Source organism: Nylanderia fulva, unplaced genomic scaffold (assembly GCF_048542155.1).
Source record: "Nylanderia fulva isolate GAGA-0341 unplaced genomic scaffold, ASM4854215v1 Scaffold12, whole genome shotgun sequence".
NCBI classification, from domain to species: domain Eukaryota; kingdom Metazoa; phylum Arthropoda; class Insecta; order Hymenoptera; family Formicidae; genus Nylanderia; species Nylanderia fulva.
The window spans coordinates 3,299,946-3,317,610 of NW_028189409.1; the positions used below are offsets into that span (position 1 = coordinate 3,299,946).

At 33.7% G+C, this 17,665-nt stretch overlaps 2 protein-coding genes across 2 annotated transcripts; one reads left to right on the forward strand and one right to left on the reverse strand.

Annotated features, from left to right (window-relative positions):
* Positions 1-3,255: 3,255 nt before the first annotated feature.
* On the reverse strand, positions 3,256-6,251 carry LOC114942636 (uncharacterized). The gene is made up of 4 exons (XM_029318041.2): positions 5,964-6,251; positions 5,245-5,674; positions 4,486-4,824; positions 3,256-3,992 (listed from the first exon to the last, which is right to left on the reverse strand). Exons 1-4 carry the CDS (start codon positions 6,249-6,251, stop codon positions 3,256-3,258), a joined length of 1,794 nt encoding a protein of 597 aa, XP_029173874.1.
* Positions 6,252-7,444: 1,193 nt separating this feature from the next.
* On the forward strand, positions 7,445-17,557 carry gkt (tyrosyl-DNA phosphodiesterase glaikit). The gene is given in 8 exon segments (XM_085490326.1): positions 7,445-7,652; positions 7,743-7,820; positions 7,973-8,328; positions 15,442-16,133; positions 16,217-16,481; positions 16,483-16,760; positions 16,845-17,046; positions 17,227-17,557. Coding segments are annotated over 8 exon segments (2,031 nt in total). The 5' UTR covers positions 7,445-7,639; the 3' UTR covers positions 17,374-17,557.
* The last annotated feature ends 108 nt before the right edge of the window (positions 17,558-17,665 follow it).

The window sequence follows — 17,665 nt, forward strand, 5'->3', positions numbered from 1 at the left end:
TAAAGGCCCGGGGCCATTTACGCGCGACCGTGGAAGCTGCCGGGCCGCGTCGATTGGTCGCGATAAATAAACAAGAGGCTGAATCTCTCTCTCTCTCTCTCGTTTATCGAGTCATTTATTCGCGCTACTACCACCGTCTTCGTCTTCGTCCTCCAGTTGACCTTTCGATATCTCTTTGTACGTGCCAGGGATAATCTTCGATATTTGCGATGCGCTCTCTTTCTTTCTCTCTCCCGACGAGCGCATTGACGTCTAAACGTGAGAACGTACGGTTTATCTCGTTATCGACGACGACTCGATGCACAATTGCGCACTGCCTGCGGCTATAGAAAACTATTTAGTCTCTCTCCCTCCCCTGGGATTCTCCCTCTATTCGGGGCGCGTGGCTGCGTTGTTTAATAGGTGCATTCCGCTTCGCGGCACAGCGAAACGTGCGACCCGAGATTTATTCTTCGGCATCGCTCCCTTATATTTCTTCATCGGGAAAAATGTCAAGAACAACGTAGTGATTGGTAAAAATAATTGAAAAAATTAATTTGCAGTTAAATAATTTTCTCGAAAGAGTCGATAAAAGTATAATCAGCTGATCGGAATTTATTCTTCGGCATCGTTCATCCCTGCTTCGCAAACGAGATATATTTCTTCATCGGGAAAAAATGTTAAGAACAACGTGATAATCGGTGGAAATATGAGAGAGAGAATTTGATATTATAGCAAAACAATTTTTTTCGAAAACGTCAATAAAAGTATAATTAGCCGATCGGAATTTATTCTTCGGCATCGCTCCCTGCTTTGCGAATGAGATATTTTTTTATTAGGTAAAAAATGTCAAGAAAACTACGTAGTAATCGGTAGAAATAATAAACAAAGATTAATTTGCAATTAAGTATAATTTTCTCAAAAAATTGATATATAAAAGTTCAATCAGTTGATTAGAATTTATTCTTTGGCCCTGCTTCGCGGATAAATTTTTGCATCACAAAATTGTCGAAAAACAACGTAATGATCAGGGAAGATAAAACAGAGACATATAAAACTTATAATCAGCTGATTGAAAACAGCCGTCTGCGTGATTATCTCGGTGAGAAAAATAGCCGATTAATTTCGATCCCGTAGGCACACTCGGGTCGCAGTGATCCCCTTCGCCGATTAATTGGCTTCTGCTGCGCTTATTTCTCCCGTCGTGATGATCAGGTGTCTCGTCAACGAATAACAAAAACATGTCCCTTACAGCGAGCGAGTTACCGGGACAATCTTGAAAAAGATAATCGCATCTCTGTGGGATGTATACACACATATAAGGTCACCTATCATATCACCTATCTCTTGGTGAAGACAAAAAAAAAAAAAAAGAGCGATGCGGAGAATCTCTCCCTCGCGCATGAAATTTTCATCTCCCGGCCAACTCGACCCGATGCTTTCGGGATATCCCGGGGAATCTCTCGTGAAACACGTGCGACGAGCCGCACCTTACGAAGCGGCTCCCGATTCACCCTCGTGCTTCTGCACGCGTCGATCGCGTACATACACCCTCGAAGGGCGTGAACTCACGCCCACGCGCGGCAGGGAAGATAACTGTTGCGGGGTCACTCGACACGAGAGCAACGACGACGACGACGACGATGACTACGACGAAGTCGCGCACACAATCCACCGCCTCTGTCCACCCTCGCGCACCCCCCATTTTCCTCCCCCTCGCCGATGTCAATGTGTAACAACCCTTACCGACACGGATGGCTCCCTCTGTTGGGGTTGCACAATCGCGCCCTGATTGATAATTTATACGGTGCGTGCAGGTTATTTGATTATCCGCCTTCAGCTGGGCTGGCTCGGCTTGGCTCGCCCGCCTCCTTTTTGCGCTTATCTGCTCTCGTTCTGTGTTTTTTCGGCGTCGCGGTTTTCTCTCCGGTTTTGTGCCCTCGCATTCTTATCGCGCTCCCGATCGTCAATGCGTCATTTTTCAATGTACCTGAGGATTCGCGACACATTGTACTGTGACATTTTTTTATGACAGTTGCTGGGCAACGAACATTTTTTCTCGTTATATTTATATTACATTGATATTTTATATTATAATATATATATAGTATTATATATTATTATATACTTTATACGTATTATATTTTATTATATTTATTATAATATATTTCAGGAAGTTTCTGAATACAAAAGAATTTTGTTTCAAATGGAAAATTCTATATATAATTTTAATTAAAATTGCTTGTACCTGGATACCCGTTTATTGACAGAAGGGTTAAAGATCGTAAGACAAATTGAACGACATATATTAAAACCGATAAGAGAATTTCGATGTCATTTATACTTGCAATATTGTAAATATCAAACTGGAGTTTCCACATAACAATATCGCGCGCTGAAAAAAAATTTAACTTAACTAAACCCTTCAACTAAATATCATTTTATTAATTGAACATATAAATACTAATATGTGTTCAGTTAACAAAATAGTAAGTTTAATAGTAAGTAATAGTTAGTTAAAAGGTTTAGTCTCAAGTTAACAAATTTTTTTTCAGGGTGCGATAACGACGTTTCTCTCGAATATTTATGTTAAATATTAAATAACGAATAATTACAAATCGGAGAAAATGCAGGATGACAAAGTGTTTGATTCACCGCGGCCGGATTAAATCACGTCTCTCTCTCTCTCTCTCTCTCTGTACAGGATGTCGGGGTGTCCGTGTTGTTGTTTGAGTACGCGCCGGGTGCAAGGGGGTAAATACGGACAATTACATATTTTCCCTCCTATGTGATCCTGAGATCCCCAGCTCGAGAATCGCGACGCAGTATTATATACGCGACGAGGCGCTCTCCTTCATAGGGTGGTTACGCAATCGGGGGTTGACATGCGGGCGAAGAGAGTGACTGTGCTGTGACAGAATCGTCGACAGGGGGACGTGCGGTGCGTTGATGACATAATTGGTATCATTCGGGGGAGTCTTCTTTTGACCCACCGCGCGTGCAGTCCCCTATTACAATTATGCACGTCTCGTTCTATGTGGTTACATATTTTTCATCGTACCGTGCTTTTTCTTCTATTCGCGAACCAAGGGCAGAAACAAGCCGATACCGATCGAAAAAGAGAGTTGCGAAGTGATTAAAATCGTTCCGCTGTTCTCTTTCAATTTTGCCGCACGTGTAAATCGATAAAATAGATTTTGTAAAAATATAAGCGCATTTCTTGAAAAGACATTTTATATTTTTGATATATTATATATTTCAAAATATCTCATACCTTTACTTGATATTCGTTCTCTTCTTCTGCTGCTCGCTCACCTTCCTCGCCGTGCTTGAGTTCTTGAGTCCTTTTGTCTTCTTAATGTTGGAGGAAGTTACTTCCGGTTTCTCGGCACTGATCGATCCTATTGCAAAACGATTGCTCCGTTTCATTTCAAGACGATTGCTCGGGATTTCGTCGTCTTTCGTCTTCTCCAGATCATTCGAGTTATTTGTAGTCGCTGCTTGAAACTTTGAGTTAGCATCTTCGTTGCTCTCAGGATGCGACGCGACAGGTTCTTTCGTTCTCAGACGTTTCCATGTTCTTATGGGTAACCTGGAGAAGAATCTCTTCTTCTCCTTTTCTGTTCCTGTAGCCGACGAAGCACTTGTCATCCTCAAACTGAATGTTTTCTCGTCCTTCTCCTCGGCTGATGATCGCGAAACAGCCACGTTGGTCCGATCAATTTTATTATTTTCAGAATTTCGAGAATAAGGATTTTTATTATGATTATAATTTGCATTATCCTCTTCGTTCGTTGCATATATTCGTTCGTTGCTGTTTGAATCTGCGATGCGTTTAAACGTTTTTGCCGGCTGTGTTTTATTGGAAAGTTTAGTGATGTGAGATCGACGATCGTCGACGTTCGTTCGAGTGAATGTTGCATTCGTATTTTCTGTCCTTCTCTCAGAGGAGGATGGAGAATTAATGATTTTCTTTCCTTCGACCGCCGAACGTGGCCTCATATTTATCGAATCTGCAAAAGAATATATAATTTATATAAAAATAAATGAAAAAAATATATTTCTTTATTTTATCCCTTTTCACAGAGCAATAATAAATGTTTCATATACTGACTAAATATTGCATATGATTATACATATATTTAATGTACACACATACTTAGCAATATTGACAAAATTAATAGATAATCGTGCTTCTTTTTTATATGTGTACATATTTTTCAAGATAACGCGAAGATTTAATACATTTCTCTACTATATTGCAACTTATATTATAAGAATTAATTGAATAATTACACATATAAATGCAGCAGTTGTAAAATTATTGCGACTATAAAAAATGCGCGGGATAATAAAAAAGATGCGCATAATATTTTACTTAAAATTCGAGTATTGTCATTGAAGAGACATCTTTCGGCATCATCAAAAAATTAATTCTAGGGAATTTACCAGCCCAAAGCCGACACATGATTGGTCTAGAAGAAATTAGTCTTGCAACTAACTCACTTTTTCCCGCGGAATTCAAATTTGACATTTGCCCAATGGGTGTTCTCGCCGATTGAATATGCGGAGAATTCGATTGTAAACTCTTGGGCTTCATTCCGTCATTCTTCGAAGTTCTTTCATATTTCACATTCCTAGCCGAAGTTTCCGGTGATATATTTTCTCGTCGTGTTTCTTCGGATTCTTCCCTGTCCGAATCGACGATGTTGTAAGACGTTTTTCGCTGTAAATCATCGCGATTCATCAACTTTGTCTGATCTGTCAATTCTTCGCAACTTGCTTCATTTTCCAATGAAACAGAATCCCAGAAATCCTTATCCTTTGAATATGCATGTCCAAATTCTGCAAAAAATAAACTTTATTAATGTTTTAAATTCATTAATTTTGATATATTTATTAGAGATTATTTTCTAAATTTTGAAACTTCAGAATTATTTAATTTCGTCTGTATATTTTTAATTCTCGAACAATATCGTGTGAGTTGTAAATTATACTTTAGAGTATTTTCTTCATAAATGTTAAAAACAATTTAGCAATCGTGATACAACGATTAAATGTTAATCGATCGCTTTACTTCGATTAATTCTACACTATTAATATCATTAAATTAGTCTCGATTACATATATCATAATTAATTAAAAATAAAAATAATATTAAATACAAATTATTGATTAATTTAGATTAGTTAATTAAGTTTTAAATCGATTAACGCCCAACACTGCTCAATTGCAATTTCGACTTTCTGAAGATTAAAAACCTACCTTCGCAATTGAAATTTTCATCTCTCCTCTTCGAAAGAATCTTCGTTCGTTTCTTTCGCTCATTCGAAAGCGATCGTCTCGATCGAATGTCTTCGTGGAAGTTCCTCTCGTCACTTTCGGTAGTCCATTGTCGCGAAGACGCATTTTCCCTTTGATTCGCGCGAATATTTCTCGCAGGTTCTCTTGCATAATTATACCGTGTATCTCGCGGAACTTTCTTTCGGTTAGAATATCCGATCAGACTTTGGGGATCGACGAATTGCGTGTAATAAGTGTCTTTGTATTCGATGGGAGGATCATTTTTTAACAGCTCAAAATCGTAGTCGTAAGGATTTTCTGCGCCCAAATCGTAATCCAGATCATTGATGTAATAATCGTAATCACGATTTATTCGTCGTGCTTTACTTTCGGTATGATGCCCGCTTCTATCCTGAGCCCGTATAATAAAAGAAATTTTAAAATAAATTAAATTAATATATAATTAATTTAATTAATTATAATCACAATTAATTATAATTAAAATTAATTTAATATATAATATAAAATATAATTAAAATATATAATAATTATTAAAATTCAAAATAATATAATATCAATTATTAATATCTAAACTTTGGGATGACTTTCAATTTTAGAATTTCTAACAATTTTTTATTTAAACATTTTAAAGCAATGATAAATACCCCTTTCCTCTTCTCTCGATCGCGAGATTCGCTTACTTGATTATCGTTCAGGATCGTAGCTGTCGTGCGAGGGAATCTTTTTGCTCTCTCGTTGGGCCATTCGGTGATTCTGCGAGTCGATCTGTAGGTCTCAGCTCCTCCACGACGACGATGGAACTCATTGTGTGAAAAATGCGCGGGATAAGTGGTTTCCGTGTCGCAGCTGACGTCTGTCACTTCCACGATTCTGCCTGGGTCGCCGTAATCGGAGGACCGGAAGATCGGCAGAATCGGCTCCGCGTCGTCCATGAAGAAGAATAACGAATTCTCGAGAAATGCAGCCATATTTTTACTAAGTACCTATGCATACACATTTACAGGATAATCGGTCTGCAAAATGTCAATTAAATAAAAAAAATTTAATATCAATAATATATATATGTATAATCCCATACAGCACAACAAGATTGCAGCAGCATTGTGGCAACATTTTATTGCAATATGACAACATTGTATAAACATTGTGCAATGTTGCAGCAAAAATGCAATAAAATATATATGTAATATTATTGTATACTATTGAATTATTGGAAATGTGCCAAATACATGATCGGACTAAATGTTCTGTATCTAATATTTTTTGCGTGAATTTTATTTTCATAATATTTCTGAAATGTTGCTGCAACATTGTTTAAACTATATTGCAAATTTATGCCTATATAATATTTCTGCAATATTACTATGCAATGTACAATATTGCAATGTTGTTGCAATATTATATACTGCAAACTTGTGTGCTATATGGGATAATAAATCTAATAATATTTATGATTTTTAGGATGATCTGCTATCTTGAAATTTTTATTAAAATATTTCTAATAATAGCTCGTTTATTATTCGAGTTATTAAAATATTTTACCTATTTTTTGCATGCTCTAAACGACGAAACGGTGAATATCATGGTGCCTCATCGCAGTGACAATAATCGTGCGTCTCTCGTTCGACATTATTATATTTTTGTATTTACCGACCAAGGCTCGAATTATTTCTGTCCATTATAAGGTGCTTCAATTCTTCGATGCTTCACGCGAAAGATTTTGATACTGACATTGTTCGACTTCGCCTGCTCACACCGCCATGAAAAATCAAATGACTGAAGCGATTCGAGATTCGAGATATTGTCGACGTCATATCGTATCGATATATCGATCGTATCGATAATAGTTTGAAACTGAAAATACTTTTTTATTAATTGATAATGCTGGTTTAATTTATATTTATTATATATAATTGCACAAATAATACATACAATTATTTAACTATACTTTCATACATATATTTTTTATTAAATTATTTAAATTTTATGTATGCATATGCATGAGATATGTTATTATTTTTATTTTTATACTAAACTATATTATACTAAATTTTTTTTAATAATTTGTACATATGTATATGTTTCAAAAATAATCAAATAAAATGTATCGACAGTATCTCAATTAATGAACGTAGTTCTAAAATGAATGCAGCGTTCAGCTATCAGGTTAGGTTCGTAGAATATGAATCCATATGATTCATATGTGTGAAACAACAGTTATTGTTTGAAAGAAAATTATAGTGGTATTATACGTTTATTTTAATTAATATCAAAAGAGAAAGAGAGATAGTGGAAGATTTTTATTCAGAGATAATATTATTTTGCTTAAATTATTTTAATAAACACTTTATTCAGAATGAGTTCTACAGGTAAACAATATAATTATGAATGTTATATGTCAAACTCTTGCATTTAGTAGTAACAAAAAGAAATGAATTAATAATTATTTAATATTGCAGTAAAGAAACAGTGTCCCTTTATGGAGAAATGTTATCGGAAAAATCCAATTCACTTCAGCGAAATGTCACATCCTCATTGTATGTTTGTTTCTTATATTTTATCTGTTTATATTTTTATATTTTTTAAATTATGTAATAATTATATTATATAATTTACTACATGTTAATATATTAATTTATTTAATTATGTAATTTACAAATAAATAATTGTAACTTAACGTAAATTTCAGTGGAAAAATTACTGATAAATCAGCTTGAAGGTACGATAGAAATACCAGAGGTCCTTCATTTTGCATGTGATGATCGTTTACAATTGTTGGATCAATTGAAAGTATTGCAAATGGTGCTTAGAAAGGAAAGGAACAAAAACAGGGATAATGCCTTACCTACGAGTAGCTTGTCCTCTGAAACACAATCTCTGTCTACTGCTACATCCAATGTTAAAGAAGATTTGAAAGAAAAAGCAGAGCGACATAAGAAAGCAATGATGGAAAAAAGGCAAGATAAACTCAAACGGATGGATGCGGAAGCACAAGCACTCTCTAAAGCTTTAATTAGTGAAGAAGAGAGTTCAGAAGGTACCAAGGTTAGTGAAATAAAGAAGAGATATTTTGAATTTTAAATTTTCTGGAAGATAAATATAATAAATGTAAAATGTTTTTACAGGCAAAGAAAAGAAGTCTGGAACCATCCACAGCTGCTCCTTCTGTAACAAAAAAGATGAAACACATGAGTATAGATAGCAGCAATCATTCTAAAGATATCAGTCAGAATATCAGTGATTCCCAAAGTAGTTCTACAAGTAATGAACGAAATTCGAAAACAGGAACATCTATTATGGATATGTATCAAGCTTGCGATTCTGAAAAATCCAGAGAAGAAGTTAGGAAAAAAGCTATCCAGATGATGAGACGTTCAGGATATGCAGTATCTGTTGTGGAGCCAGGAGAGTTTGCATTAAAATATGCTCTTGCGGCACCTTATCACGTATTTTATACAAGAATCGAAAAATCTAAGGAAACATATGATCAACAATTCTCCATAACTTTCCCTGAGATCCTCGATAGAAGTCTTGGAGAAATTGTTAACAGTCTTCATCTAAGTTTGATGGTAGATGTCAAATGGTTGTATTTGCAGTATCTGTTGGCTGGCCAATGTACCAATATGATGATTTTATATGGTGATAGAGTAGATACTGAGAAATTAGGCCCCAACATTACCATGATACATGTACAGATGCCGAATCCATTTGGTTGTCATCATTCCAAAATCATGATTCTTCAATACAAAGATGATGGAATCAGGGTGGTAGTTTCCACTGCTAATTTATACTCTGATGACTGGGAGAATCGGACACAAGGGTATGTTAAATATTCTTATTAGATATTTCTTGTTGACGATATGATGTTTATAGATTAATATCTTTTCATTATATTCTCATCAGGTTATGGATTTCACCTCATCTACCTAAGCTTCCAGAATCCGCGAATCCCAGTGATGGAGAATCCCCGACAGGCTTTAAGAAAGATCTGGAGCAATATCTGAATAAATATAGACACCCGGCTTTAACACAGTGGATCTGGGCAATACGAAGGGCAGATTTCTCTACCGTGAACGTATTTTTTGTAGCCTCTGTTCCTGGAACCCACAAAGATACCGAGGCCGATTCTTGGGGACATAGGAAATTAGCGTACGTTCTGTCACGTCACGCAACATTACCACCGGATGCTCCTCAGTGGCCCATAGTCGCGCAAAGTTCCAGCATAGGCAGCCTCGGTCCAAATCTCGGAAGCTGGTTGTCGAAGGATATAATACCGTGCATGTCAAGGGAGAGCACCAAGGGCCTAAAGAGTCATCCAAACTTTCAATTCATCTATCCGTCAACAGAAAATTACAAGCACAGCTTTGATTGTCGAAATTTGTCTTGCTGTTTGCCTTACAGCGCGAAAGTGCATTCCAAACAACAATGGATAGAATCATATTTGTGGTAAGCGTCAAACGCCTTATATGTTCCGTTCACTTTTACGCTCTAGAAGCGATCCATGTATTTATACAGAATGTTATGATTATCTAGCCAATGGAGAGCCAAGCGAACAGGACGAGACCGCGCAATGCCTCATATTAAATCTTATACGAGAATTTCGCCCGATTTGAAGAGCATTCCCTGGTTCGTGCTTACTAGTGCGAATCTGAGTAAAGCTGCGTGGGGAGTTCAACGAAGCAATCATTATATAATGAGCTATGAGGCCGGTGTTATATTTATACCAAAGTTTATCGTAAGTTTCATTATCGTCATTATTTCATTTACTCATTTTCTTTTTATTTATTGATTAATATGTGATTTAATTTAATAATTTAATTAATTAAATATATTTAATTAGTTAATTAAATATAAGTGTATTAAAAGAATATCAGCTGATTAATATTAATTTTAATGCTATTATTTTATTTGTGTTTGTATTTATAGACCGAGACAACGACATTTCCTATTGATGACGAAGAAGACCCAGCTGTTCCTGTGTTTCCGATTCCGTACGATTTGCCGTTACGTCGATACGATTCCAGCGACAGTCCTTTTGTGTGCGAGTTTCTCACTACTCAGGGTAGACCGTAATTTCTGAGATAAAAGCAATGCTTTTTTTTAGCTATTTCTCTTAAATCATGGAATATTTGTAAAAAAGAAGATTCTCACACAACACTCGTTAATGATTGCATACGAATTTGTATTTATTTATATATATTTTTACAATATTGTAGAATAATAATAAACATCTTTATTCTCTTCCTCAGCAAAACGTTTCCTTCATGAAAACATGTAGAAGTTATATGAACAAGTTTTTATGACTTTTAGGAATTTTTGACATATCTTGATTTCGATGCCTTATTTTCTCAAGTTAGTTATAATTTCGGATTATAGTTAATTAATGTTTTTACTGTCCTTAATTAATCATCACGAGAGGGAGGTCTGCGCACAAGGAAGAAGAAGATGCAAAAAGGCGACAGATTGTTCAATGAGAATCGTTGCGTGGTGTGAGAAATATATATATGATTCATAGAAATATGTGGAATTTTTATTAAACAATGTCAAGTTTTCCGCGATCAGACACGTAATAACAATGCATTATTAATAACGCAGGCGCATGATAAATAGATTCTGTTTTTTTAAAGTATTTTTATTAATGACTGGTGTTAATTGCTCTTACAAAGCAAGATCCACAAAGGAAATGGATATTTGACTTTTTACATTTTCTATTACACATGTGTATTTCGATATATGTATAGGCATTGTTCAGCTTTACACACCTTATTTCGGCATGCACGCTCCTTATCTTTTTGCCGTATTACATCGCATTTACATCTATCACTGATGAGCAGTATCTCGTCAGTGCATCTATGCAAGGAATGTAAACATGCTAAATCTCGCATTATCGATATTACCGAGTAATAATTTTGTTATGCCGAATTCTTTTCAAGATTATCTATTTTAAGTGGCATGACATTAATATTGACAAAGCTTTCGCTAACAAAAATCCGGTAACTTATTGAAACTAATATTTTTAGCAAGCAAAGCATTCCGTCAATTAATATAGACTTATTTAAAAGTTTAGACATTTGAAACTTATTTTGCTAATTATTAAGAATACGAACAATACTCTTTATTATATTATTACTAATAATATTTATTAATATTTTTTATTATATTTAATATTATTATATATAATAATTTTTATTTAATGATATATATAATATATGTAATTTTTATTATTAATATTTTTTGAAATTTTATCAATTGTTTAAAATTATTTAAAAGCTTTATTGATTAATTACATTAAGATATATCAGCTATTTGTTTATATATCATCTTTGATAATTATTTTATAGTTATGTATAGCTTTTAATTTGCTTCTCGTACTGCTTGTCTTCGTTACTAAGCAATTTTCTCAATATAAAGGATGAGCGATGTTCAAAATAAAATCGATTTTAATAACATCGATTTTTTGAAAAAAAGTCGATTTTGAAAATCGATTTTATATGTAAAAATGGACGAGTCGATTAATCGAATAAAAAAATATAGGTGAATAGAGTTAAGCGGGGAACACACACGTTTCATAACGCATAAGCATAAGAAATTCGATTCGTTAAATTTCTTATGCATATGCGTTATGCACGTACATGGACCAATCAAATTTCTTATGCTTATGCGGTATGCGTTATGGAAAAGTGTGCTCCCCGCTTTATTATTTTATTATGTCTTTTTTCACTTCTCTTTCTTATTATTTAATACATTCCAGTTATACCCAAAAGGTTTTTCTACCTGAAAAATCATTGTTGTTATTATTAAGCCATTAATATATACATAAAACTATAATAAAATAATTTTTTTATTTAATTACTTAGGTAAATGAGTAACAATATTAGGAAGGATATAATTATTTCGATTTTGCCTCAAAATAATCAAAAATTGATTAATATTCCGACAAAAATATTGACGAAATATAATCAATTATTTGAATCAAAGTATCGATACCTGCGATTAATCGAAACACATCCCTACTCTCACGTTGGAACTCACAGGAGCGGATGACGTTAAAGTTCTATGAGCTCCAAACCTCCCACCAAGAGTCCGACTTCCGAGATGAATATTTGCGACGCAGATGCGGTTTTCAGGAAGGGGCATCGCAGCGTTCGCCGAGGACACCGATCACCAGTACACGAGATGTCATCGATAGGATAGAATCGCCACTGGATGTATTCTGATGAATTTCACTCCGCATACTTTTCGGAGCTTTAGTGCCGGCATTCGTTTTCGAAAGATCTTGCCAGAAAAACATTAGACACTCCCTCTCAAATCTACAGAATTCTTTAGAAATGTCGTAAGTATTGACCTAAGAAAAAAATCGGAAGTGACACATTCCATATACATGTATATATGTGGCGTGTGCGTATTATGCAGTGTGTATAAACCGGGATTCCTGAATATTTTGAAAACTAAGCATTTTTAGAAAAAAATGTTTTGAATAAATCTTGATAGAGCTCGAAATAAGGCATTTGACGGTGACCTTAACTTTGTCCTAGGAGTCAAACTTAGAGATCATTTTAAGGTCAATTCAATTTTTTTAAATAGACCCCTACTTTTTATTGTATATTTTTGTAGTTTATCTCGTAAACTTTTCAAAACACTATAATAAAACATTTTTCATTAAGTACTTTTTGAGTTATAAAGATTTGAAGTTAACAATTTTTTGACACAAAATGTAAAATATCTTTTAAAATATGTAGTTTTCGATAATCATCCCTTAATACTTTTGTGCACGGAATATGAGACCAATTAATTGGTTTAAAGAAAATATATAGTTGCTTTTGAAAAAATATGTTGCAAATTACATACATTTTTTTTAAAGAAATTATGTGTTTTTTTTAAACCAATTGATCGCTCTTATTATTCCGCGCACAAAGGTATTAAGGTATAATTACAAAAACTGAATATTTTACGAGATATCTTATATTTTATGTCAAAAAATTGTTAACTTCAAACCTTTTTAACTCACAAAGTACTTAATAAAAAATGTTTTATTATAGTGTTTTGAAAAGCTTTCAAGATAAGCTACAAGAATATGTAATAAAAAATAGGGAGTTTCATTTAAAAAAATTAAGTTGACCTTGAAATGACCTCTAAACGCTTCCGTATATGCGCTCATCGCACTTATCTGGAACACGTAATCTTATCTTATACATTAATCTTATCTTATGATTCATTTAATGTAAAATATAAAATTTGTGTTGATGAAGCAGTTTTATGCTATATACGTTCAATATAGTGAGAATATTCAAATGTAAATGGAAAAACTATATTAATGTATTCAGAACAACAATTTACAGATCGCAAGATACAATTGAAAAATAATTTTATTATAGAATATAATTGTTTTTAATTTTTATAGCAGAAATTAAATATTAAATAAATAATAAGAAAGCTGGGAGCATATTTTAAAAAATTCTTATTAATTATATTTAAACATTAAAAAAAATCTAAATATACACAATACGCAGTTAGAAATACATAGAAAACATAAATAAAAATTATACAAAAACATTTTTATATATCTTATTGTTCGATGGTAATTACTTATGCACATAGCACGGATGAACGTATATGTACGAGTGTTTATAATTAATTTTCGAAAATAATATTTCGTAACATAACTTTATTACACATGGTTGAAATGGGAAAAAAAGCTTTAAATTAAGTAAAACAACATTTTTAATTTAAAAAAAAAATTAAAGGGTAAGGATTTAAAAAAAAATAAAAAATTTTTGTTTATATAACTTTAAAGTACTCTTCAAGCTATTAAAATTTGTTGTACGTTTTTTCTTTTTACCTCTTACAGTTTAGCAGATATTTGACCCTAAAGAAAAATACCGTTATTTTTTAAAGGGGTGTTTTACCCTTTAAAACTCAAAATGCGCACGTGTAAAAAAATACGTGTCTTTTAGATTTGTCTATTTAACAACATATTTGAAGGAGAATCAAATTGGTTCCGGATAGTTGTAACATGTTCCTTGGTTTGACTCCTAGGTCAAAGTTAAGATTACCATCAAATGTCTTATTTTGAGCCCTATAAGATTTATTGGGAACATTTTTTTTAAATGCTTAGTTTTCGAAATATTTAGGGGTTCCGGTTTTTATACCCTGTATAAAAGATAAACTTCCTGAGTAGACGCTAAATTTTCGGAAAGAATAAAGCGTCGTCTACAATAGCTTGGTGTAAGAAGTAAGAGTAGATGTAAGAGAGCTATTTTCGATTAAAAAGAGCTGGAGTAAGAGCGTAAGCAAAATAAATTTTTATTTTTTACGTCTACTCTTACTTACACCAAGCTAACTCCACTTATTGTCGACGACGCTTAACACAATAGACCCAAAACGTGTCGCGCTTGATAATATGATGGTAAATACGAAATTATTTGTAAATACGAAGTAGGTTTCAACGTAACATAAAATTATTCGTCTGTTTCATCTTGTCCAATTTTTATTAATTTTTTAAAAATTAGTTTGTTGCATGAGATAATTGACGCTGATCGTGCTTGAGCCGATTTTTATCCCCTGTCTGAACAGAATAAATTAATCTTTGCACTCGTGATACTTTGCGTAAGATGTTTTACCATATTTTGTCTGATTTTTATTAATTTCTTCAAATTAATTTATTGCACAAGATAATTGACAGTGATTATATTTGAGCCAATTTTCATCTCTTATTTAAATAGAATGAATCCAACTATTTACTTGTAATACTTTGCGTAAGATTTTGTAATAAATTTGAGACAAATTTCTTAAAAGAACGAAAATAATAAAATCTTTAAAATTTGCTATTATGTTATTTTATTATAATATTTATTATATTTCTGCGTGACAATTCGGATCCCTTTCCGTTCAAACGCAAAGACACGATTATCAGGATGTCAGGTATTAACCACGTCACAAGCCTCTTTCTATGGTCAATATTTGAATAGTGTTAATTTTGAGTTGTGTGTCAAAATGATAAAATTATTTTATTTTTATAATTTTTATCATCCTTCTCTCGATTTTATTAGTGAGGAAGAGAGTTCAGAAGGTACCAAGGTTAGTAAAATAATGAAAGGATATTTTGAATTTTAAATTCTCTGGAAGATAAATATAATAAATGTAAAATGTTTTTTACAGGCAAAGAAAAAAAATCTGGAATTATCCACAGCTGCTCCTGTTATAACAAAAAAGATGGAACACATGAGTATAGAGAGCAGCAATCATTCTAAAGATATCAGTCAGAATATCAGTGATTCCCAAAGTAGTTCTACAAGTAATGAACAAAATTTGGAAACAGGAACATCTATTATGGATATGTATCAAGCTTGCGATTCTGAAAAATCCAGGGAAGAAGTTAGGGAAAAAGTTATCCAGATGATGAGTGAAGAATATGCAGTATCTGTTGTAGAGCCAGGAAAGTTTGCATTAAAATATGCTCTTGCGGCACCTTATCACGTATTTTATACAAGAATCGAAAAATCTAAGGAAACTTACGATCAACAATTCTCCATAACTTTCCCTGAGATCCTCGATAGAAGTCTTGGCGAAATTGTTAACAGTCTTCATCTAAATTTTATGGTAGATGTCGGATGGTTGTGTTTGCAGTATCTGTTGGCTGGCCAATGTACCAATATGATGATTTTATATGGTGAAAGAGTAGATAGTGAGAAATTAAGCCCCAACATTACCATGATACATGTACAGATGCCTAATGAATTTGGTTGTCATCATTCTAAAATCATGATTCTTCAATACAAAGATGATGGAATCAGGGTGGTAGTTTCCACTGCTAATTTATACTCTGATGACTGGGAGAATCGGACACAAGGGTATGTTAAATATTCTTATTAGATATTTCTTGTTGACGATATGACGTTTATAGATTAATATCTTTTCATTATATTCTCATCAGGTTATGGATCTCGCCTCATCTACCTAAACTTCCGGAATCCGCGAATCCCAACGATGGAGAATCCCCGACAGGCTTTAAGAAAGACCTGGAGCAATACCTGAATGAATATAGACACCCGGCTTTAACACAGTGGATCTGGGCAATACGAAGGGCAGATTTCTCTACCGTGAACGTATTTTTTGTGGCCTCTGTTCCTGGAACCCACAAAGTTACCGAGGCCAATTCTTGGGGATGTAGGAAATTAGCGTACGTTCTGTCGAGTCACTGCAACATTACCACCGGATGCTCCTCAGTGGCCCATAGTCGCACAAAGTTCCAGCGTAGGCTGCATGGGTCCAAATCTCGGAAGCTGGTTGTCGAAGGATATAATACCGTGCATGTCAAGGGAGAGCACCAAGGACCTAAAGAGTCATCCAAACTTTCAATTCGTCTATCCGTCGACAGAGAATTACAAGCACAGCTTCGATTGTCAAAATTTGTCTTGCTGTTATTATTACAGTGCGAAAGTGTATTCCAAACAACAATGGTTAAAATCATATTTATGGTAAGCTTCAAACGCCTTAGATCTGTTCCGTTCAGTTTTATGCTTTAGAAGCGATCCACGTATTTATACTGAATGTTATGATAGCCAATGGAAAGCCAAGCGAACAGGACGAGACCAAGCGATGCCCCATATTAAAACATATACGAGAATTTCGCCCGATTTGAAGAGAATTCCCTGGTTCGTACTTACCAGTGCAAATCTGAGTAAAGCTGCGTGGGGAGTTCAACGAAGGCATTATTATATAACGAATTATGAAGCCGGTGTTGTATTTATACCAAAGTTTGTTGTAAGTTTCACTATTGTCATTATTTTACACAGACATACACACACACATTTACATATTTTCTTTTTATTCATTGGTTAATAATTTAATTAATTAATTAAATATAAAAGTATATTGAAAGGATATATCAGCTGATTAACATTAATTTTAATGCTATTATTTCATTTGTGTTTGTATTTATAGACCGAGACAACGACGTTTTCTATTGATGACGAAGAAGACCCAGCTGTTCCTGTGTTTCCGATTCCGTACGATTTGCCGTTACGTCGATACGATTCCAACGACAGTCCCATGGTCTCGGAGTTTTTCGATACTCTGTGTGAACTCTAATTTCTGAGATAAACAATGTTTTTTTAGCTTCTTTCTTTTAAATCATGGAATATTTTTATATTGTAAAAAAGAAGATTCTCACAAAACACTCGTTAATGACGCATACAAATTTGCATTTATTTATATATATTTTTACAATATTGTGGAATAATAATAAACATCTTTATTCTCTTCCTCAGCAAAACGTTTCCTTCATGAAAACATGTAGAAGTTATATGAACAAGTTTTTATGACTTTTAGGAATTTTTGACATATCTTGATTTCGATTTCCTCAAGTTAGTTGTAATTTCGG

Bases quoted from the DNA above. Each gene is read 5' to 3' on its own strand.
- LOC114942636 (XM_029318041.2), bottom strand. From the start codon at position 6,251: ATGGCTGCATTTCTCGAGAATTCGTTATTCTTCTTCATGGACGACGCG. The intron at 5,675-5,963 runs GTAAGCGAATCT...ATACGGGCTCAG, and splicing joins CGATCCTGAACGATAATCAA to GATAGAAGCGGGCATCATAC. The intron at 3,993-4,485 runs GTGAGTTAGTTG...ATTCTTTTGCAG, and splicing joins TTTGAATTCCGCGGGAAAAA to ATTCGATAAATATGAGGCCA.